Source organism: Aptenodytes patagonicus, chromosome 2 (assembly GCF_965638725.1).
Source record: "Aptenodytes patagonicus chromosome 2, bAptPat1.pri.cur, whole genome shotgun sequence".
In the NCBI taxonomy this organism is placed as follows: Eukaryota; Metazoa; Chordata; class Aves; order Sphenisciformes; family Spheniscidae; genus Aptenodytes; species Aptenodytes patagonicus.
The window spans coordinates 119463034-119486733 of record NC_134950.1 but is presented as its reverse complement, the minus strand read 5'-3'; the positions used below and the strand labels follow the sequence as shown (position 1 = coordinate 119486733).

The 23700-nt window shown below is 40.1% G+C and overlaps 1 protein-coding gene across 21 annotated transcripts in view; it reads left to right on the top strand.

Annotated features, from left to right (window-relative positions):
• The window catches only part of ARPP21 (cAMP regulated phosphoprotein 21), a 201952-nt gene that overhangs the window by 109311 nt on the left and 68941 nt on the right, over window positions 1-23700 (top strand). For 17 of the 21 annotated variants that reach the window (XM_076330892.1, XM_076330894.1, XM_076330895.1 and 14 more), the window contains 3 exons: window positions 189-329; window positions 16499-16607; window positions 18420-18521. In XM_076330892.1, coding sequence (XP_076187007.1) covers window positions 189-329; window positions 16499-16607; window positions 18420-18521 — 352 coding nt within the window. The remainder of the gene's footprint in view (window positions 1-188; window positions 330-16498; window positions 16608-18419; window positions 18522-23700) is intronic. The other 4 variants (XM_076330908.1, XM_076330907.1, XM_076330906.1 and 1 more) reach the window with 2 other exon arrangements.

The window sequence follows — 23700 nt, the reverse complement described above, 5'->3', positions numbered from 1 at the left end:
AACTCTAAAAATAATTCCTTTCTTTTTTTTCTGCCTACTTGTAGCAAACATTTATATGTAAATGGACAAAGGAGAAGTTTTCAGTTAGATTTCTGTCCACTGAATTATCGAATGTATTGCTATTTTCATTTAATTATAGCTCAGAAGGAAATGTAATTATCAATGCAATTTGTTTTCTTTTTTTCCAGTAATCACTATAAAAAGTTCCCTCAGATGTCGTCGTATCAGAGGATGTTAGTGCACAGAGTGGCAGCTTACTTTGGAATGGATCACAATGTGGATCAGACTGGAAAATCTGTAATTATCAACAAGACCAGCAATACAAGAATGTAAGTAGCAACACTATTGTGTTTTTTGCTTGTTCCCTTTCACGAGAGCTGGTTTGTACCATGATTGTGTGGCATATCTTTTTTTTTTAATTTTTTTTTTTTTTTATTTTTGTAGCAAGAGTGAGTGCTGTTTATCGCTTTCTAGGGTGGGAGGGGAGGACAGGGCTTCCATTGTGAGGTTATTTAAGGATATAAAGATGCATAAGGAGAAATCAACCCAATTTGTATCTTGCAAGAAACTTAACACAGTATCTTGGAATGTTACTTTCCCTGACTCCTTAGTGCCACCACTTTGATACAGAAATGAGCTCGTTGCTTTACATGTCACCTGATACCATACGGCTATATTCCTAAATAACCCAAACGTATTTGGAAGATTGCCTCTTCCCTTGTTCTGGCTCTCCCTGCTTCAAGAGTCATTTTCTGCCCAACCTGATTATTTAGGATTTGGTTCCCCTCCACCACCTGCCACTATTCATTCCCTTTTTTTCCTCTTCTCCCCTCCTGGTTCCACTTTATTTTCTCTTCAAATCTCATTGTTTGACCACAGAGTTTTTGTGGGATATAATTTCCTTCTGATGGTTCGAATGCACTGCAAAATTCCTGGTGGGTTAAAATTGTGCTGGCAAGCTTTATGCTCTCCTCCGTGAACCCGTATAAAGCTAGCAAAAGCTCAATACGAAGTTCCTTGGCTAATTCAGCAAAGATGCAGTCATGTGTCCTTGCCCTAATCAGCATCACTTCGGCTGCCAAGTGCCACGTGTGTGTTAACCGTCATGGAACCATAGCCCTCCTCTCCCTCTTTGCCTATAAACTACATAATGAAGAGGAAGTAATTACAACTGGGTAACGAAGTTTTGGTATCTGGTATTGGAACAAGAAAGCCCCATTTGAAAATTTTGTACTTCCTGTATTCAATTAGTAGGAGAAATAAAAGCATTTATTTCATTTACATATCCAGTAGTTAGGTGATTTACTTAGATGCAGTTGCAGAGAGGGTTTTTTTGTGGTTTTTTTTGTTTGTTTGTTTGTTTTTTAGTGTTACTAGCTTCTCCAGTAAAAGGCTAGAGGGACTACCTAATTTTGCAAGATCAAAACCTGAGCCAAACACATTGGTATTTGTTATTTCACTGAGCCCTAAAAATCTTCCATGTGTGTGAAGTAAATTTAAGATCACAGACAATTTATTTTAGAACTTTTTCATGGGCTATCCCTGAGATACTTGGGCATCTGTAAAACGACACTTAGACATTAATGTTTTTAAAGGTCTGAATAAAGCGTGCACTAACAGTCTGATTTTCAGAAGTCAAGAGAATTACAGTAGCTCGATAAAACTAACACCCAGGCTGCTAAGGCTTAGCCTCAGGGTCTGGTAATACCTGTCCCTGTGCAAGGACTATGTTTAGGTATGAATAAGAAAAAGCTGGGTATGCAGCAAACTGGTGATCTTTTTGAGCTGTAAATGAGGGAAAAAAAAATTAGTCTCTTAAACAAAACACAGTCAATCATATTTGAATGCTTTTTAGGCGCTCCTCTTTACAGTTCTCCCTTTTCCCTTCACATCTGTGTCACCTCTGAGGTGCACCAACTGTTACAGATCTTTCCTCACAGCGTTGCCTTCTCCTGGTTGACTTGAATCAAATGTGAGAGTATCACATTAATATTTGATAATGCCTTGCTCGGTTGCGTGGCTGTGCATCGCAGAGATGGGTAGCACTGGAAGCGCTGTTGGAAATACTTGCACAGTGCTTCTGGAGAGGACACCGAAGTCGTCTTCAACAGTCAAAACTTTATCCGAGTGCTCTGGTGAAGCTGTGGCTTCTTGTGTGGTGGGAATGAGCAAGCAAGGCTGTTTACCAGGCATGAACTGGCATCCTTGTGGGCAAGCTCAGCAGGCAGGACATTGCAGGGGTATAACGGATCGAATGACCCTTTCAGCTGTGGTCTTGCAAGCTGGAGGTGAGGCATGGAGACAGACAAATTGGTTCTGACACCATTCCTGTGTAGATCTTCCAGAAATAAACACAGGGCTTTGCCCCTCTGTTGACTGTGAGTACAGCCGTTTTGTAAGCACCACACAAACTGCAGATTTTTTTCCCTTCTGCAGTGATTTGATGGTAGGTAACTGGATTATGTGAAGCTCATATTGCATCATGGTGCTTTCAGTGTGTTATTTACATTATTTTGATATGCTGTAAAATAAGGCTTTGTAGAAGTAGCTCTTTCTTTTCATAACTGGAGATGTCATGTTTTTTTAAAACATCCCTGGCTCTGACAGAAAATAGATTGCTATTATCCAGCTTGAATAAGGGCTGATGAGATTTTTATTATCCGCAGCAAATATTGTGCAAGTTCCACATCTGAAAGCATCCGATGTGATTTCATGAGTTCTGCATTTCAGTACTCTCAGATGAAACAATTTTGTGCGGTTCAGAATCAACACCAAATACTGGGAATGTGTTGACTCTATTAATTACCTCTTGGACAGTATCCAGAATACCGGAGAATCTGGAGAGCGGCTGAAACGCTGTTCAATGTGGTTATGCTGTGCTGTAAGCCTGAGCCTTGATAGTTCTATGTGAATTTATGGAGAGGCCCCATAGACACATATTCTGAAGATTTGCATTTTGACAATAAATTATCTCTTCATGGCATATGGTTTCCAAAGTACTTTAGTTGCATACTGTGGAGAGGGAAGAATATTCTTGCATGCTCAAGAATGCATAAATTCTGCACTGGCTGTCACTTCTGCGTGTGTGTGTCCCTGTTTGGGAAGAGCATATGACTCTACGGAATCGCTGTGTGGGCTTGAATAAGCACCACGTGGCTTATTTCTCTGGCCGAGTGAGGGTTTGTGTCACATCTCTGCTCACACTTGCAGGCGATGAGTTGTTCCCTGGCTCCAGGCAATGAGGTGCATTTATTCTGTTCAGCAGAGACCTCTCGTTCTCGCTGCCCGCAGGTGCTTGGAGGCACAGGTGTCGGGAGAGTTAATGGCTTTGAGATGAATGGGCTGGTTGGGAAAATACGGTAATAATGCTACTGTAGAGGTGCTGCGGTATGGAGTAGGGTTTGTCAAATGGGGGATTAGGGTATGACTGGAGTGGATGGGGGCATTTAATTTCTTTCATCAGTTGGCCATCTTAGGGCAACATATATCCGCTTCTGTGTAGGTGTGCCTATAAAAAACACCTGCTTTTTCGGGGTTTGGAATTTGAGAAAGTGCTTATTGAAGAGGCTGCAGCTGGAAGGAGGGCTGTGGCTTGTCTGGTCAACATTGCTGCTTTATGGAGAGGGGAAGACAATGGTAGTAAATGCACTAGGACTTGAATCTCTCCAGGATTGCAATCCTGAAGCTTTAGTGAACTCTGAGTGAAGTCTCTCTTAAAGAGACAGTCAGACCGTAATGACAATTTTGCAGTCTGAAGACTATTTATGATGAGGAGCTTAATCTAAGGTGCTTTTTTAAAAAAAAAAAAAAAAAAAAAAAAAAAAAAAATTATTGGAATGTGAACAAGTCATACTGTTCTTGAAGTTTTTTTATGAAATGAAATTTTAAAACAGAGAGATGACCTCAACTACTCAAATGTTTGTTAACCTTCATAAAGTTAAGTCTCTGTACTCTAGCTCTCAATCAGAATAGTGGATTTTAAAAACAAACTATCTTTCCATATGTTTTTTGAAACTAAGACTAGGTTAAAAAAGAACAACTTCGAAAAATAAGTATCATTTTTCATGGTCTCACATCTTACAAAGTCCTGCCTAACTAAATTGTCCAACTTTTAAAATCTTATTCTCAGCAGTATACATGAGAAAAGTTGATCAGAAAATGAGGAAGGGTTTTTTGTTTTGTTTTTATAGTCAAAGAGCTCGAATACTAGTTAAAATGGGAAGTCTGCTTTGTTCAATATGAAACTACTCTTGTGTCACCATTGTAATGTATATTTGTCTGTCATCTGTGTCTGCCTGTCATCTATCTAAAGATATACTGAAATGTATGGGGAACTTAAGACAGTGAAATATGATATAAACAGAAGTTTGGAATTGAGGCAATATGTTAGACAGGGCATCCAAAATTGGAGCCAAAAAAATGCGTATGTGCCAGCTTCTATTCCATATATTCCTCATAATTCCTATCAGACAACGGGAAGTACTTCAGAGCTTTTTGCAGAAGCATTCATATTATTAAACATCAGTTCAGTCAGATTCATTCATTTGATTATCTGTAGATAGGTGGAGAAATGTAGGGGAAGTGTTTGGTGTGCTTCGTAAACGAAAAGAGTTTTCATTTGGTTGAGATCACCCATGTGACAAGTATGTCTGTACCACAGCCCACACATGCATTCATGTACATTTTTATTTAAGTGTGAGTGGCAGGGCTCATCAGAATTGAGAAGGTGGAGTGCTTATGATATATAGTGGTTGTATTTAGACATTTTCATACATTCTGAGGGTGTAACATACCTGTTATGAACTTTATACCAATACTCACATCTTTAGTTACGACTTTTTTTTTTTCCCGAGAGCATCATGAGTTATGATCCTTGTAATATTTGGTTTTCTTCTTACTCTATTGATATGTAAATGTTAATATAATATTGGCCCAGTCGGAAGGTTTTTTTGGTGCCTTTGAGATGCATCAAAAACTTTGGGCAATAGTAAGATGTTATGTGTATTACAGGGGTTCCTTATAATCTAGGGTTGAAGGAGGCATACTGTACAGTATGTACTTTGAACCACCTACAAGACTTTTGTAGTTATGACATATGATCTGTGTTATTCTGTCTCCTCTGTGTAAGGGTGGTTTGAATCACAGAGAAGAAAAGTTCTCATTAGGTTTCTATTGTGTATACACTAAGTGATCTTGTTGTAGAGAACATCTATCCTAGTAGAGGTGCGCTGTGCCAATTTCACCATCTTAAGGTAAGAATCTGAACTTTGGTACAGGATCCTACAGATATGTCAGTAAAATGGCATTCACAGAACACTGGCAATTTGAATGAGGAATAGTTTCTAGAAATTTTTTTTACCCTAGGCTGAAGTGCCAAGGCTTCCTTGAGATGCCAAATGTTACAGCCTTTGGAGCATGCAGAACAGTATGCCTTTCCCCTTGACTGAAGAAAGTATTCATGGTTGCTCAGTGTAAATGACTTCAGTTTCTTTAAGCAGTTGTTTGTTGATGGGAAAGATGGGACATATTCCACATGCAATTGGTAATGGCTCTTTTTTAGTTAGGTATATGGTAGTAGTTACAACTGTGTACCTGAACACGTATATCTTTTTTTTTTTTTTTTTTTTTTTTTTTGTAAAAACTCAGTCAAAGCAATTCAATGTTTGCCAGAGAGTTTGAAGCACAGTTTTGGGGTGTCCCGTTCCCCCCCCCTCCCCCGCCTTGCCCCCATTGTAATATGGAATAGTTATCTGGCAAATGGTTTGCTGTATGATATTGCATCTGCATTTAAGCACCTTATACTATCCTTGATTATGAGCCATATGATGCAGGAAAACATATGAACACCATTATTTCTGGTTTGTTTGTTTGGTTTTTTTTTCCTTAGAGTCCTACATTACTTTTCTTCAAGGGACTGTGGAATCCGCTCCATTCCTCTGTTTCCTATTGTAGTTACCTCTTTCCCGTCTTCACTACAGAACAGTTGCTCCGTGACTACTAAGAAATAAGTGGAAACTGGGGATATCTATACTTTCCCTCTGGTTTACAATTGCTGTTGCCCAATCAGTATACCACTGACATGTTACAAATGTGTAGAGGAATATATGGGTGCCGTAGTAGATGTATGCAACTAAAATGGAAAAAACCTGTATAACAGAAATAACACTGTAATTGTCTGAGACGTTTTGTTCCAGTTTAAGCTGAACTAATACATTATGCAACTAAGAATTTAGCAAGAACATAATAAAGCAATAACATATAATAATAACTATGAGCTTATGTAGCTACATGGTAACATATGTAGCTTTGAAGTAACAAATTATGTTGGTTTTCATGTATTTTATTTCTTGAGTTTTTCATACAAACATAATCTGTTTATTTCAGTCTGGGATTAAATTAGGAATGTGATTAAAAAAAACTTTTTTCAGTGCAATAGTAATCATGTTTTGGATGCAAGAGCCCAGTGTCCCAGTAGTCATTGCTGTGATGGTTAGGTTTTAGCCTTTAGCTGCTTTCTGGTCCTTCCCGCTGCAGCCCAGAGCTGGGTAGCAGATCCCCTGCATGTCAAGCAGGGGAAGGCTTTCACATCCAAGAAGGAGTGGGGAACTTCCTGAGAAATGCTTCAGAAAAGCATTAAGGGGAATTAGATGTTTCGTGTTGAGGTTCAGGAAACGTCTGCCTGCAGCAGTGGCCTGAGCCTCCTCGTGCACTGCAATGTCTCGGCTTTTTATCACAGGAGAGAGCTACCTGATGTGGAGGAATTGCCTTTCTTTTATCCAGTCACATGGTGATTGGAGAAGTAATTCAGGGTGTACATGTGTTAATAACTGCTAAATGCATTATTTGAGGTTGTGCACCCTCATAATTTCACTGCTTGACGCTCATCTGGAAGAGATTGAGCTTTTTTCCTCCCAGTCGTCTTTTCTCTTTTTTTTTTTTTTTAAAAGTTATTCTCTTTATTTTAATGATACTTGAGTTAGGACAGCCTTTTTTCTGAGCAAGCATTATCTCATTTTAGTCACATACCTGTTTTACATGAAAGATACAAAAGAAAAAAAAATACTTGGTACACTTGAAGTTGAGCTGAATTTGACCCTTAAATACTGGCTTCATTCTTACTTTGATCAGTGTAAGCCATATACTGGACCCATGGAAATAACATCTCATTTACAGAGTAAGTCAGGGTTAATGAACCAGTTCTAATAGCTCCAATATTAAATTTTCATCTAATGTAATTTATCAAAACTAAATTGTTTATAATTAAGGTGGACACGTACTTTACAGCTGTTCTATACTGTAATGAAATATTAGTTAAGCATTAATCAGAAGACATCTATGGTATTTCTCTTTTTCTTTTTTTTTTTCTTTTTTAATCCTTACAATCACACCACTTAATAGTATAAGTTCTGATAAACCTCGAAGGTTATTGTCACCTGCTCTGTGTGGGGAGATGGGAGGTTACCCCGGAAGAGAATGCTGTGGAGTAGCAAGTAAATAGTTCGGTTGAGGGAAGCTCTTCCTTGCATGAGTAATTAACCCATGTCTTTATGTGCTTGTCCAAGCTGTAGCAGGAAACTGCCCGTTAATCAAGCTGCTGTTTGGTCATTCATACTTTCAAATCACTGGAGGCAGATCTGGAAATCTGAAATGGTCACTGTGCTTTCCTCAGGGGGTAACTGCGCATCAGTAGTAGGTGAAATAATGACTTTAAATCTGGGCTTTTCAGAAATGAGGTGCTGATATATGAGCAAGTGAATTTTAAAAGTGGTCCAAATTGGTTTTAGTAATTGCCTTTTACGCTTCTGTTGCCTGCCTCATGTTTGATGTAGGAAATATGATACGATCACTAGAAATGAAAAAAACTATTGTGAGTTTTGAGAAACCTTTGTCTTTATAAGCAAAGTCAGTTGTTTCTGCTCGCTGTTTCTAAAGTAGCCTTGTGAGGCCGTCTCTGACGGGTTATTAAAAACAGGCGCTCTTCTTCAGGCCAGTGATTGTTCAGGGGATGACTTCTGATCCACGAGTCTTCCTGCTGGAGATGGGGAAAATGTTCATGGCCTGAAGTAGAAGTAAGCACAAGAATTTGTTATGGTATTAATTTGTACGCATGGGGCATTTCAAGAGGACTAACCATTTCTTCATTAGCCCATCAGCTTTTGGGGAACCATCTTGCCTTCATTGGTAGTCTTCAAATCTTGATTTTGCTTCCTTTTTCTCTCTCTCTTCCTTGTTAATTTTGGTACTTCTAAGATAGAAAAATGTAATTTTAAATAGATCACAGCAGTTACGCAACACTGTAATTTTGAGCCACTTACGGAGTATGCCACATCCTTAAAATCAAATATTAATGAATTCCATAATAAACTATGCTACCACTTATGAGCCTCTACTAGCTAGAAATAAAGTGACGCTGTGCAAAATGGTCCGTCTCGATAGACATCCTGAATATCAAGAACTAAATCCAGTCCAGGGGAGCAGGAGCAGGAGAAGCAGGTCCTTCAGGTACAGAAATAATCTTAGTTTGATTACAGGAGGATAGCAAAGTATTTTGAAGCTCCTAAAATGGTCCCTGTCTGAGAGAGGGCTTTGCACTTCAGCCCCGTGTGGCAGAAGAGCAGGTCTTTCAGCGCACCCTTGGCCTGCCAGCATCTCCTGTGAGTTCAGAGCTGGGTTCCCATGTTCTGGCCCCAGAATACTGGGCTAAATGTTGAAGCCTGTAATCAGGCAGACTCTCAGGGAATCAAGATGTACTATGATTTTTGCATCTGTAGATTAAAACAGGATGACTTTCTGGAATTAAACTTTAGGAAGGCCTGTGAGGGTCATGAGTTGTGCTACGATACCTCAACACTAACCAGATTCTTTAAATACTGTATACTCTGAAAGCCTTCAGGATTTGGCCCTCTGCTCGGTCCTCACACAGAATAACTTGGCATGGAAGAGATTCGGTGTACATCGTCTCTATCCATCCTGCAGCCTTCACCTTCACCATCGTTTTCATAATGGGAAACGCTACTGGTGCCAGCCCCACTGAAATCATGCTGCTGGGGTACTGGGACTGAGCATCTTGAAGGGGTGGGCGAGAGTGACAGCATGAACCTCACTCTCAACAAAAAACCCAGGGGGATGTTGCTTCCATGTAGTGTTACCAGCTCTTCCTTTCAGTCCTGCCAGACTTATCTGCAACCCCAATTAGAGGGGGAGAATGCCTGTCAAAATAACTTGTGACTTTTCACATCCTTGTTGTTCAGTAATAAATACAGAACGTGTTTACAGTCCAGATGCTATTCTGAAAAAAATGTTAAATCATTAGTCTTTAATCAGGAAAAATGTAGTATTTGGTATTTGAGTTTTTTTTCCCATGTGCTACAGAGAAGGCAGCACCTTGAAGGAACTGTCTTGTACAGGGTTGATTTTTTTTTTGATGGCTTTCAATGTGCTTTTATCATCATAACAGAGGTTCTTAGTGACTCATACTGTAAAAGCAGCAATCTGTTAATGAGGCATTTACCTTCAAATGTTTGAAATGCCATCTTGAGTGGCTTTAAGTATTAAGTTGTGATAATATAACTGCACTGTACTTTAACAATTATCTGTATTTAAATTCCCACTCTGACTTTTTGAAACTGTGTTTTAGCATCCATCAGCCCCTAAATACACGAAGCCTGTTTTGAAGGCTGACATTCTGGGCCCTCATTCTTGAAAAAATGATATTCTGAGAGAATTTCATCAAATAGTTTAACCTCTAGGTCTGGAATTCTGCCTTTCATCATTTAGTTGGGGCCTTTTGACAATGATGATATTTGTTTCCAAGCTCTGTAAATTCTCGAACTCTCAGAATACATTCCCATGTCTCCATGATCAAAACAGTAATTTATACTGCAGATAATAGAGTTTTGGCCCTCAAGGTAAAGCAAAGAAACAGTAATGCTTACGTAGTTTTACTGTGGCAGTAATGCAGAGCCCTAGGAGAGCCTCCAGCATAAAACCAAAAAAAGCACGGCGGGCAGATGTAGTAGATATTTACAAACTAGCAAAGCAAGAAAGGCCACCATACTATGTCACAGCATGCCTTCAAAATAGAGGCCAACGTGATGTTGGACTGAGCAGTCAGTTTAATTAAAGACAAGTGCAAATAACAAGAAAACACAGTTAAACCATCAGAACACCTGTGTAAGAGTGCTCTAAATCTTCACGACGTCTCTGAATCCTGTCAGCAACAGCGCTTCTCCCCGGCTCTCACTGTCCCATTGCTCTTCTGATGGCATCCTTGTGTAAGAACATTTTGTTTGCCAGATGATGATCCTGCGGGTACCCAGCGGTGGTGTTTTGCCCGTTCCTAGCCCCATTACCCTCCCTATCTTTCACTTTGTGTTGCTGTTCATTCAGGAGAGGAATATTAACATGCTGTCCCCCATTATGTCCATTAAATGAACTTTGCATTTGCAATGCAATGTTAATTTTTTTAGACTCTTGCACACCGCAATGATCTCCACTTTTGAACTTGCTTTCCTATATTGCCTTCCTTCAGACAGCTGCTTCGCTATTACCTGTGAGGCTTTTGCAAATGACATGCGCTACAGCACTTGCTGGATTTTTAGCTACATCAGGTTCTGTACTGGCAAACCAATCTTTTCCACACATGGTGAGGTTGTTGCTTCTTTTGAAAGGCATTTTGCAACAGCCTGTGCACTGCGGTGCTGTCAAAAACACGTGCCTCATAATAAAGATTTATGTGCTGTATATATGTCATCCCTGACAATCCTAGGCTGTTTATGTGCTCTGCTAATACAGTGACTAAGTCTTCAGAACCATAATGTTCAAAGCTCATGCTTGTCTCTTTCTATTTGTCCTTTTGGTGTGGTATCTGTTTCCTGTTTCTTAGCCAGTTATTTCAGAGCTAATTAACTTATTTTAAATGAGTGCAGATTTCCCCCCCCCCCCCAGTATTGCATTTCTTATCTCCCATGCAAATAGAGGTCTATGAAACTGCATTAGTTTGCTTCTAAACATGGCAGACTCAAGGAAATGCCCTGTGACTTCCTTAGTCCGTGTATCCTGATCGCTATTACCACTCTGCAATATGTTTTTAAAATCTGTAATTTGATTAAATAGTGAATATACCTGCTTAAGGTACTTAGGGTTTGGGGGTTTTTTCATTACTACTTACAATGGTTGACGCCGGAATCAAAAGCATTAACTGAGCATGTAATGGGGAATTTTCCTTAAAGAGTCCATGTGAAAAATATGCCTGAGGGGTGAACTCTGTTTTCTGTCATACAGAGATAAACTGAGAGGAACTCTACTGATGTGAATGGAAGTAGCTCACATTAAAATCACCATAATGATAGTAGGAAAAAAAAAAGTTATAATGGATGTTGCTATCAAAATCTTAATTTCCTTTCTGACAAGCAGAAATGTTTTGCTGCTCATTCCAGCGTTACCATTTCTAAAACATAGGCTTTGTTGTAAGGAATGGGTCCAGAAAAGTGTCTTTGTTGGGGCCTTGCTTAAGTAAGGACTGCAGATGGCTTTTAAGTAACTATAAAATGAGAAAGGTAAATGATAATGGCCAACTTGCGAAAGAAAAAGCAGACACAAAAAGCATCTAAAAGAGGTAGTGATGGAGCTTTGTTCTGCTATAGATTTGTTACTCTGTATCTGACTCAGTGTTTCACAAAATGACAGCATGGTTGAGGTTGGAAGGGACCTCTGGCGGTCAACTTGTCCAGCCTGCCCTGCTCAAGCAGGGCCACCTAGAGCTAGTTGCCCAGGACCATCCCAAGGATGGAGACTCCACCACCTCTCTGGGCAACGTGTGCCAGTGCGTGGTCACCCTCACAGTGAAAGTATTCCAAGCACAGAAATAAGAAACTTGACCCATATCTTGAAGTGACTGTTATAATGATCTCCCAACACAAAAATGAGGCTGAAAGAGTTGAAACGATCATTGGCTGCATGAGAAGGAGCACAGCTGCTAGAAATGGGAAAGCAGTATTGCCCTGATATTTTGCCTGAATACTCTCCCCAAGTCTGGACCTGATATTGCAGTGAAGTATGCAGAAGTGCTCCTGTACCAGGGAAAACCACCAGGCAGGAGGCTTAACGATGCCTGTTACACACTGTGTCTGGCAATTGGGTAAACTAATCACTCACCAAAAAGTTATTTCATAATCCATCCTCTCCTTCTTTTCACTGTGAAAGAAAATGGATGAGGAAGAGGTTTCCAAAGATTTTGAGTGATGGGTGCAGACTTTGCACAAGTCTGCAGATGCTCAGAGAGTTTTGGGAAGTTTTTCATGGCGAAAGGTTTGGGTGCTGCAGGACACCTGCTGAAGCTGGTTCCCTGTAGGCATCCTGCTGGCACCTACCTGAATAGCACGGTGCTTCCCTTGCTAGGCAGGGTGGAGAAGAGAGGCTGTCTTGGCTGCTGAAAGGGCCTATGCTTTCTGGCAGATCTGGGGGTGAGAAGGGGACTGTGCAGCTGCCTGAGGCTGTGTGGCAAAGAGCGCTAACTTACTCCGAGATCCAATTTCTCTTAAACATTCATAGCGCCTGATCAAAAGCTTTACTGGGAAGGAGGAAATACGCTCTGTGTTTTGTTCATGAAACACGTTGCCAGAAAGATGACTAACTGAGCTACCTGACAACTTTTAGGAAATGTTAAATGAGTTCATATGCGATTGTGTTTTTGTGAAGTTGCATTTTTAGGGCACAGGTGTCTTGCTTCCACCCATGCTGTCAAGCAATGAAAATGTGGATGATCAAAAGGTTATATTAAATAAAAACAAACAAACAAAAAACCACCCCTGTGTTTTTTTAGCCTGTGTGATTTTCCCCCTCCCCGTGTGTTGGTTTCTGATCCTTCAAGGTATAATTGGGTCATACTTTCCAGTTTTCTCAGTACAGTCCCCAAATTGCAAAAATCCTATTGACTTAAAAGGGAATTGGTATTTTCTCTGTAAGCTTTTTTGGAGTGGTGGGGTTTGAGGTTCTCAAGTGATCTACTGATTCCAGACATGGAGCCTAAATGAAGTACTGAATGTCATACAGGTGGGCAGCACTTTTTGTAAGCATACATTTGTGTGTCTGTTTTCTTGCATATGGTTGTTAGCACGTAGATGGGTGTACTGTGTGGCCAGGGTCAACCCACCAATATAGGATAGGTATTGTAGGTTGGTTGTTTGCGTTTTTTTGCAGAAGATGCCTAAATAGTTAGAGTACTCAAATCAGCTATAGGGTCTTCAGAAGTACTCAGTGTCTCTTCAAAAAGGCTATGCAAATCCCATTTTTACCACTTAAAATTAAACTGAGGTGTGGTTAGGATTTGAAGGTGTAAATTAGGTAATCAGTGTGGTAATAGTAAGTTCCCGATTTTCCATGGGTTTGTAATAATAATTGTAAACCATGTTTTGACTTGAGTAAGATCTTAATTTATGCCAGTAATGAAAATAAGCTTGATGAATTCATTGCCTTACATGCATGAACACAATTTGGTATATTGTGCAGACTCTACTACTGACAGTATCGGGGCTAAAAAAGCTTGGAAGAGAAGTAAATGTGATTGTTTTTAATCTAGGACTCACATGAGATGAATTCACTGTATCTGCTGTATTGCTGTAATTATATACTGTTATTAGTATATTGACAGTATACTGCATCTTACTCAAAATTACATGTTATTTTCTTCCATTTTCAAGCCGTTGATTCACCTACAGATTCATTAACTAATGCAACAGATTTCCCCAGAATAACCACAATATCTCTGCTTCCTTTTAGCAAATGCATTACATGGTTACAGGGAACTTTAAAGCTGTGAATGTGGAACTTGCACTGACTTCCGTCAGAGGACCAGACCCAAATCTTTGCAGAGTCAGCCTCTTCTCTACCCAAATGATTAGAGCATTTGATTCCACTTACTGGTGTTGAACATTGTTTGTCATCTGTATCCTACTAATAATACATTTTTTTGCAATAGATGTTAAAAAAGAAAATGCAGTAAACAGTATTGAAGAAAAAAACCCACAAATGTGTAAATATCACTGGCCTCTGATATCTTCTTTAAAATATTTAGTTGAAAGAAATGTAAACTGTCCTTTTCTGTTTTTTAATGTTTGAGGGAGGCCTGCAGGTTGGCATGCCTGAAGATATTTGTTGCTGTGGTATCCTATTTCTCACTTGACAGTGTTCCCTCGAGCTTTGCATCCTTATTAACTGAGCTGGTCATGCTGTTTGCAGCCTCACTGGTAATGGTGACCCAGACTTTCAGTGACGACTGGGAGGGAAGGACCTTCTCATGGTGCTGGTAGTACCGCGGCGCTCCATAATGCTCTGCACATTCGCAGAGTCTCTCTGCCCAAGCAAACTTCTTTTCACAACTGGAGATTAATCACCTACTGGGCTTGTAGATTAATTTTATTAACAGGCACATACCGGATCGTTAGTTTAGGCTCGTGGCTTGATCTCGCACTTCTCCTATTCTCTTCTGACAAGTGGAAACATTTTATAAATAGCAAATGAAGTGAAAATGGGATTAAAAAATGAAAATAATGCTATGAAGTATGAAAACCATATTTTTGTTTAAATAAGTTAGTAGTTGGAGGAGACATTTTCCCAAATTGCTTTTTCAAGCTTTTTTCTCTCTAGTTTTTCATTACTTCTTTTTTCCTCTGCATTTTAAAATTCCAGTTATTTATTATGCTTGGTATATAGTTTATTAGATGCTCAGCAGATAGTTTACAACACTAAATTTTAAACTGATAGTACAATTGCAGAAATTTTGTTTGTGCTTTAGGATGTAAAACCAGAAAAATAACATTCCTCAGCTGGTCCTGTCAAAGCAGAATATTTGAGGGAATGAATCTTCGTGTCTGGCTGTGCAGGCACAGTGCTCATTAATGGGAGCAAAGGCAGAACAAGCCACCTAACAATCCATTAACGGGGCTTTGTAGCCTTTCTGTTTGAGGAAACATCACTAACGACTCATGAGGTCAGAAAACTATGCAGAGAGCCATGCTCCTCTGGGCTTTCCCAAAAGAAGGCTAGGAGGGCATCCTGAGAGTCTGCTAACTTCCATGTGTTGGGCCCTGTATCTGTTAGTGGTAGCACCTACGGATGATGGACAAATGTTTCTTGAACTCTCAAAAACTGTGGAAGTCGGGCCAGTATGTTTTGTCGCTTTGTGACAAAAATGCCAATTGTGAGCAGAAGTGAGAGTCCTTCAAATTCATACAGAAAGAGAGGCAGGAGAGCTGCTGTCTCTTAATATTGTATTTCTAACAGTTCATTACAAACGTTTCCTGCACATCTGACAATGAATTGTAATGGACTGTAATTATGGCAGGAATATGTGCTGTATTTTGATTTGAAGTCCATTGTGAATTAGTTAAGTGCAAATCTGAATGCTATAACAACAAAGTGGTGGCTGATTTACGCAACTGGTTTAATTTTCCATTCTGAAATAAGATGAAGCTGAGGTTTTTATTTTAAAGTTTGTAGAGGACTTTTATTTACAAAGTCACTGACTTCTGTAAATTCTACCTTTTGATTTCTTCACAATTGGTCCATTAATGTCAGTGGAAGCTTTGTGTCTTGTTTATGTAGGTCTCTAGACACAAACATCTCCTACCAGTACTGCTGTTATACTCTGTGCTGAAGGAGCTGCTAAGCTTTGCGTTCCTTGATAGAAACCTCAGTGTGACACAGTGTATTACTGCTTTTAAAAACCAGCTTGTGCGTTAGCAGCGCCTTAGTTGGGTGATGCGATGCTTCTTAAAATTTGCTTTTTGCGCAAGGTGAGGTGACATGAGATGCTGCTTTTTGTGCAAGGTGAGAATGTGGAACAGCATCCTCCCAGCTTACGAACCTGAAAATGTTGAGCTTTTAACCAGTGGGGTTTGGCTTTTTAAAATAAATAAATGTCTGGATGGGTTTAAATTGGTGAACTAATTGATACTCTGTGATTGTTCTGGAGTGTTTTCCCCATTTAGTGGTGATGAGATAATATTTTGTTTAAGCAAAACACCATCAGTCCTTCCCATTACCGGTTTTGTTTATTAGGAGTGAGGAAACTCTTGGGGTGGTTTTTCTTTTTTTAAGATTTCTATCAGTTTTTCCTTACTTTTAAAGGTGGATAGGCTTCACTAAGCGGCAGTGTTGCCAGAGGTCACAGCTGCTGAAGGAAGAAAATTAACATACAGTATGTTAATTTGTTTTCCCTGTCCTTCAGTCACAATGAGGAGAGTCTAAATATTTCAGTGACTGAGACTTTGGATTCCCGCTCCTTGCTACACAACAACAACAAAAGCTATTTATAGCAATAACAGTTAGCAATGATACAGCAGCCTCAGACAGCTATAGGCAGTGTCTCACCATGACCACAAATGTTAACTGCTTTTGCACTGAATGCCTCTGTGAAAACAAAGAGCACTGAGAAATAAAGATCAAAGCAAAACCAAAAGAAAGATTTTTTTATTGCTATGTTTTACTTTGCTGGCAGACCAGAGCAAAGGTTTTCTGAACATTTAAAAGATGAAAAAGGTGAAGAATCCCAGAAGCGATTTATCTTGAAGCGAGATAACTCTAGTATTGATAAAGAAGACAATCAGGTTGGTTCTCGGTTCGAGAGTTGCTGAAATTTGTTCTGTTTTTGAAGGTGGGCTGACTGATGTTATTGTTGTTCTTTTGTTGTTGCTCTCCTCCTCCTCCCCTGCCCTCCTGCCCCCTCCCCGCCTCCTCTGGCGTACGTACCACTGTGGGTAGCATCGAGCCCTGGCGTGGCCGCTTCAGCCATGGCAGTGTGTGGGTTTGCATGGGTGGTTTGCTTGGTGCAGGACTTGCTGCATGCCCACGGGAGGGGGAATGCCGGTGGCTCCGGGCTGCGTGGAAGGCTGTGTCAGTCGCATTTCTCAATGTCTCGCCTAACTATGGCAGTTGTTCCGCTCCCTACAGCTTTCTCCTTCCGTTGTACCCATTCAGAGTTGGATTTCAGTATGGACTGATGATAAACTGATGTAGCCCAAAAAGGAGAGAGGAAAAAAAAAAATTTAAAAAAAAAAAATGCCCCAAACAAACATGTGATGGTGAGGCCAGGCTGATTTTTTTTTTTTTAAACCATCCTAAATTAAACTTTGACAAAAATTAATCAGTTTCATCTTTTAGTTCCCTCCCTCCTCCTGTGCCCTCACCACCTTTCACTGTCTGTGTAACATACTTGCTTGTCGTGCATGTACTGTGGCAGGCGTTCCCCCTCTGTGTTGCCTGTGCCATAACACTACCTTACCTTACGTGAGCCCGATGAGTAGGGGAGCGCCAGGGAAATGTGTGTGTTTTGTGCTGCCTTTAAAAGCGAGTGTTGTGCTGTTTCAATCCAGTGCAAGCTGTGTATGTGGAATATATTAACAAAAAAAACCAAAAAGGGTTCTGACGTGAATTGCTTTTTTGAGAAAATTCTCACAGGTAAGAAGACAGCGTATGCTTTCCTTGCTTAGGTTATATTTGTGGAGGGACCTGCCAGTGAGTCTCTCATTGCCACTTTCCTTCATGTTTTCAGTAAAGGACTGATTTCCTTTCTTTTTTTCCTTGTTTTCCCTTTTTTCCCCTTGACTTTCAGTTGTACATAGCAGCCTTGCTAGTTATGCTGCATCCAAGTTGGCTTCAAAAACAAACCCTGACCATTTTCAGGGTGTGGTGAACATGGGGATCAGCCAAAGGAAAGCAGCATGACCTATCTCACTAGGTGCTGGGGTGCAGGGGGAGAAGGAGCAGTACTCGAAACCCAATTGCCAATGAAGCATTTCTTGCTAGGGGTCCTCTTCTTCTCTCCTCCCTCCCACGGCACAGCCATTTCCTGCACTGCGGTTTACCGAGGGGCACAAATGGCCCTTCTTTTCCCAGCGAAACTCAAGTTGAGGGTTCCTTATGGTGTGGAAACGGTTAAAACTGTCATGCCCGATATTTGGGACTTCTCCTTGTACACATAGACGTTGGTGGGTTTCTTCTAGGGTTTGCAGTTTAGCTCTTGCAGCCTAGTTTCCCTCTTTTCTTCCTCAATTTTGTAGGTAGCGCAGTGCTGCCTGCCCTCCTGCTCCTCGCAGCCGGTAGGAGAGTCGAGAAATCTTAGCAGTCGAGAGCAATGGCATTTAGGCTTGGGGTGAGAACACCCGATTTTAAGACGGTGGGTCCACAAAAGCCGTGCAGAAAGCCTCGTTTTGGCCAATCGCTCTACAAACCCGCGTGCAGTATCTAACTGGAAACCCTCAGGTGCCCAGCCTCGCCAGGCACTTTGTGCAGGAATGACAGCAATCGTTTTCATGCTTCATTTGTTTAAGTGAACATTTATTATTCTCAGCTGACAGTTACTTAACGGCAGTTTTTAACAGCTCAACTTATATAACCCTCCTGGTTTTCTTTCTGCTCAGCAAAACAGAATTCTTCCATTTAGAGATGACAGACGAAGTAAATCAATTGAAGAGAGAGAAGAGGAGTATCAGAGAGTGAGGGAGAGAATATTTGCACAAGATGTGAGTAGTTGTTTTAATTGCCTCTTTAGTGCCATACCTTCGCCGGTAGTCAGTCAGTCTTGCTCCCCTCCGACACGAACACCGCAGCTGGACTTGCCCTGTGGAGCTGGAGGCGACAGGGAAGGGCAATTGGCGCAGAGGGTCCGAGAGGAGCTCGAGAGGTGCGGAGGTTGGCTTCTGGAGAAGGAGGTGAAGAGAGCTGCAGGGAGAAGGGTAGAGGACAGATCAGGCCCAGCATGTTGTCTAGGGAGTGCTTATCCCATTTCTTTGAACGTTCATGTGGTCTAGGTTTCCTTCTTTTTTCCTTCTCTTCTGCCAGCCGAAGAGCAGTGATTTAAATGGACACTCTCAGTGATTTCAAATAGCTGCATTTATTTCATATTTGTTTCGAGCTGGATCAAATTTCGTAAGTGTCCTTCTGCAGAGCCTCCTCATGGCTTTGTTTCTTTGGACCAGTTCTGTAGCATTAAGACACTAAGAACAAAGAAAAGCCAGAGGTTAAACATGGAATTGCACGGGTTTTTTGAAATGACCGATTAAGGAACTGTATTTCTGCCATCAGAAAGAGTTGGTCACATTGTTGATGATTTTATTCTGAAAGGAATAAAATGAAATAGGCATTATAATTCCTGCCTTACCAAAAAATCAGAACTTGCACAACAAGCTACATTGCTAGAGGGAAAACATTTTAAATACGAAACATCTGTGAGCAATACCTCCATGTTTCTGAAAAAGGAAGAAAATTATAATTTGCTATAATACTGTAATGACAGGGTCATAAAAGGAAAAAAAGAAAAAAGTCAACATTTTAATGTTTTATCTCACATCTCAGTTGGGAGCTCTGCCACTTAGAGGAATATGGGAATAAACCCAGTTAAAACTATTACTGAAAATCATATTTGGCAGTGTCCTTTTAAATTAAAACTGTTCATATGTTGCAGGGCTAATAGTATTATTTTAGATATGCTGTTATTTTGCTCTGGTTTTGGAGTTGCACACATCCAAGTTATTTTTCTTTAGCAGAATATATTGTATAGTTTTAAGGTGTGCATTGTCTCATTTGTGAAAAGTAATTTTGCTTGTTTATAAGTAGCTTGCCACATCTAAATGTTTTTAGCCTGGCTTTTCCTTTCCTGACTGAGACAATTCCAGTAAAAGCAGAGGCCTTTTGGTTTACATTTTGCTTTCAGCATGTGGATCTGATGTAAATACTGTCACAGTATATATGGTAGAGTTAGAGTTGTTCAAGGGCTGCAAAAGCCTCTTTGCAACCTGTCTCCTATATGAAAGTTGCTGTTTCTGGCTTATCACAAAGGAGCTTGTACAAAACAAAAAATCTTTGGGTTTGGAAGCAGGCCTCAAACAAGGCAAAATGTTGCTTAAAAATACCATATGGAAACTTGTTTCCAAAAGAATGCAGTTTCTATCACAAGCAGTAGCTACAAATGTAAGGCTGGGAAACAGAGGTGGCTGGGAAAGTGTGCTGAAACTCGCTCCACAATGAACTGCTGTTTTTATCTCTAGATACTTGTATTTTAAAGACAGGCAAGCGGTGAGCATTTTAATTGCTTGCAGCAGGAGGTTGTTGTGGTCCATTGGGTTAGCATCTCTGACCGAAATAACAGCGTGGTTTGTGGCAGGCATTTTAAATGGATTGGGAGTGAGCATTTTTAAAGATAAGCAACATTAGATATCTCTCCCTCTCTCTCTCATATCCACTCATTTGCTCTCTCTCTCTGCTATTGCAGGTGTTAGTGAGCATCGTAGTGCAGTGAATTTCAGCAAGCTGTATTAATAATATTAACAGGAATATATGTCTCGGCTGAGCTTTTTTGAGTGGAGCACTCCTCACAGATATAAGGTGTTTTTAGGATTATGTCAGTGGTTGTGGTGGTGGATAATGTCATTTTTTTCAGTTTTAGGAAAGAGAGCAATGGCTTCTTACTATAGGTAGCCACTTACTGCATGCAAGACTTTAATGATTGCAGAGGGCTTTAAAACTATAATGAATCCAATTCTCTCCAGGTTTCTCTGAGGTAGGTACCTAAGGCTTGTCATCCTGCAAATTATAGATGTAGAAAGAGAGACAGGGAGGGATTAATCATGTGGTATTTTATTATCTCTATACTATTTACACTGCTGTAGCCAAGCCTTCATCAGTGCCTTGCTTATGAACCTTAGCAAATGGATTATAGATACTTCACTTCTAATTAGAGTATGCATGGAGAGAGCTTGCATAAGAGGTCTCCAAAGGGCAACCATGAAGGTCAAGAGTACTGCCATAACTTGTTGCACCTAGCACCCCTCTTTGAACATGTTTGAGGTACCCAAAACTCTTTGGATAACATGTCAGCCCAAGAGTCAGAACCTTGAACAAAATTTAGGAGGAAAGGCAGTCTGGTTACAGGGGCAAAAATTTCTGTGCATGTTTCAGATGCTGTGAAAAATGTCTTAACCTGGACCCCACATACCAGCCAACAGATAGTTTGCTTGCCCTTCCTTTGATTTTGCAGTACTCTGGTGCGCCAGATATCTTCATTTCCAAGTGGGAAGGTTTTAACAAAATAAATATGTTCATGAATAATGCCATCATTTTGATAGTCCTTATGATGATTAGTCTGATATTAGTCAGTTTAAATTATACTTTCTGGCAAGTTTTCCATCTGCTGTCTTGGCTATCATAAATTTTGACAAGGGGAGCTGGAGGTTTTAATGACTCCTGTCATGTGTAGAGTCATAGCAAGTGGCAGGGATTGAGAAGCATGTTAATGTGATACCTTAATAAAAGGATTGGTGAAGAAATAAATAGTTAATAAAGGTGATCATTCAGCTCACTGAAATAAGAACTACAAAGTGCACCTCAAACTTCTCAGGCTGCTAACAGTAAAACAGCGCTGCATGAGCTGTTATGCTCAAAGCTATTTTCAAGGTTATTTTTTAGTTGCAAAGCCTACAACCTTCCTTTTTAAAACATGTTTTTATTGGAAACTTAGTTTGTGAATTTTACAACCAAGTGCACTGGAGCAGAGGACCTGGAGTATCTGAGTCTTGCAAAGAAGTAGTTTCTTGTCTGAACTGCTTTAGTTGCTTTTAGCAGGTTGAAAAGTGATTGTCCAAGAAAGACAAAGAACAATCTAAAAGGATAAAAAGAGGTATATGTTGTTCTTTCCCTGTGCGTTAATTCAAATTGTAGATTTAACTGAGAATCCCAAATGCGTGCGTAAATGGTACACTACATTTTGCTTTTAAGCACGCAGAAAATCGATTCTAAAGACTAGCAATCAAATTACATAGGGGAAATTTCATTCTTCGAGGTTAATGCAATGTATAACCTCATGAGCCAGAATCATGTAAGGGCCATCCATTGTTCATAAATGTATTCCCTGGTAATCATTGTGTATTCATTGAAAAATGTAGATCTTTTATTACTTACACAAATGCTAGGATTGCCCATGGTACACATGGAACTTATTAAAGGAAATACACATGCTTTTTATTTTTTTTTGTTGTTAATTGTAACGGCTATTTTTGACTAAGTAGTGTATTCTGAAGAACCAGATCCTTTAGATAAAATAAATCATGATTCCTGTACCTAAGAAAAGACTGAGGATCTTTATCACTCTCTGATCAGAGAGTCACAAAAGAAATATTTGAAAAGGTGGCTTCAGCCTGTCGTATCCTTCTAGTAGGAAAAGATTAGGAAGAAGAGGGTTTAAAATTAATAAAAACAAAACAAAGACATGCCTCATGTTAGCTACCATAAACCCGTAGGTACTAAAACTCCCGTACTGCTGTACAGAGCCTTTGTTTGTGGCTGCAGATCAAGCAATAAGCATCAGTTGGAAGCCTGAGATCTATCACGTCTTGTTAACTGACGTGAAAATGATTACCTGATGGTATCCACTGCAGGATATTGCTGCATGTTAATAGTTATCTATGTTGGCTAATGTAATTAAAAACAAGAGCAGCAACCCCCAGTATACCTAGTGCACTGGCAGAACTGATGCACGTTTTCCAGTTGAGACTTTAAAAGGTTCTCGGAAATTGGAAGAGTGAAATACTCGTTTCATAAATGACAATTAGTCATACGGAGCACCGTAATGGAAATCTTGCATGAGGAGGTCTCCGAGGAGGTGAATTTGTAGGTAATCTTGCATAACTTTCTTCCTTTTGTAGATTTGTTGTCAGTGTCTTTGATAAGTATACAAGAGCCAAGTGTTTTAAGAATGTTTTTGACAAGAGCTGTGCTGTGTACTTAAGCTTTCCTGGTGTTTTAAATTGAGCATTATTGATGCTATAGATTAGGAAAGTAAGTCCTGACCTTGTAGTAGCTAAATTGCTATCCAGAGCTGCTTAGCCATCTGATTTTTTAACAGTAAGAATAACATCATAAAAAAGTGCCTGTCTTCTCTGCCTCTCAGCCTCAAACCTGTACTGAAAAATAGTTTCCAGGGATTGTGTGGCCCTGTGCCAGCATCGTCAGTCAGGAAGACAAATGGAGTTATTACAGACTCTGTCTTTAAGTCTGTAATGCAGTTGATAGTGGTTCCCATCAAGACACTGAAAAGGGAGCAGACCTCTTCCCTTGCTTGATAAAATATAAATCCCAGGTATTTATTCTGTTTTATGACCCAGTCTCTTTAAAAACTTGAAAAAATAAAATTAAGTTTAAAAAAAAATATTCCAGACAGGTACGTGCCCCTTTGCTTTTGTAACTTTGTGGGGACACAAAGTACACCGTATTCTGGTCTAAGCAAAGGTTTTTACTCGCTTGTTCTGGAAGAGTAGCTATAATGCTGCTTTGGAAATGTGACTGCAGTGAAGTCAATGCACTAATACCTATCATGAACCTCAAAGTGAAGACACAGCCCTGTAGTTGAGGTTGTACAAGCCCACGGGGTGATTTCACTATGTTCATAGGTAGGTAGACTATGCTGAAGTCTGCACAGCCATGTTTGTTAATGAAACCTTGTGAGTAAGGTACATAAAATGAGAGAAGAGGCAGTGTCGTAGTTGTACGAAGGATCCAAGTGGTTTTAGGTGGACCAGTTTGTGCCTCCTGGGGTGAAACCCCCTAGGTCTGCTATAGCTGGTGGGAATCTGGTCCCTGGCAATGGAGAACTTGCTTCTGATATCCTGAGGCTTTGTGCTAAGGAGAGATGCACTTACCACTGATGCA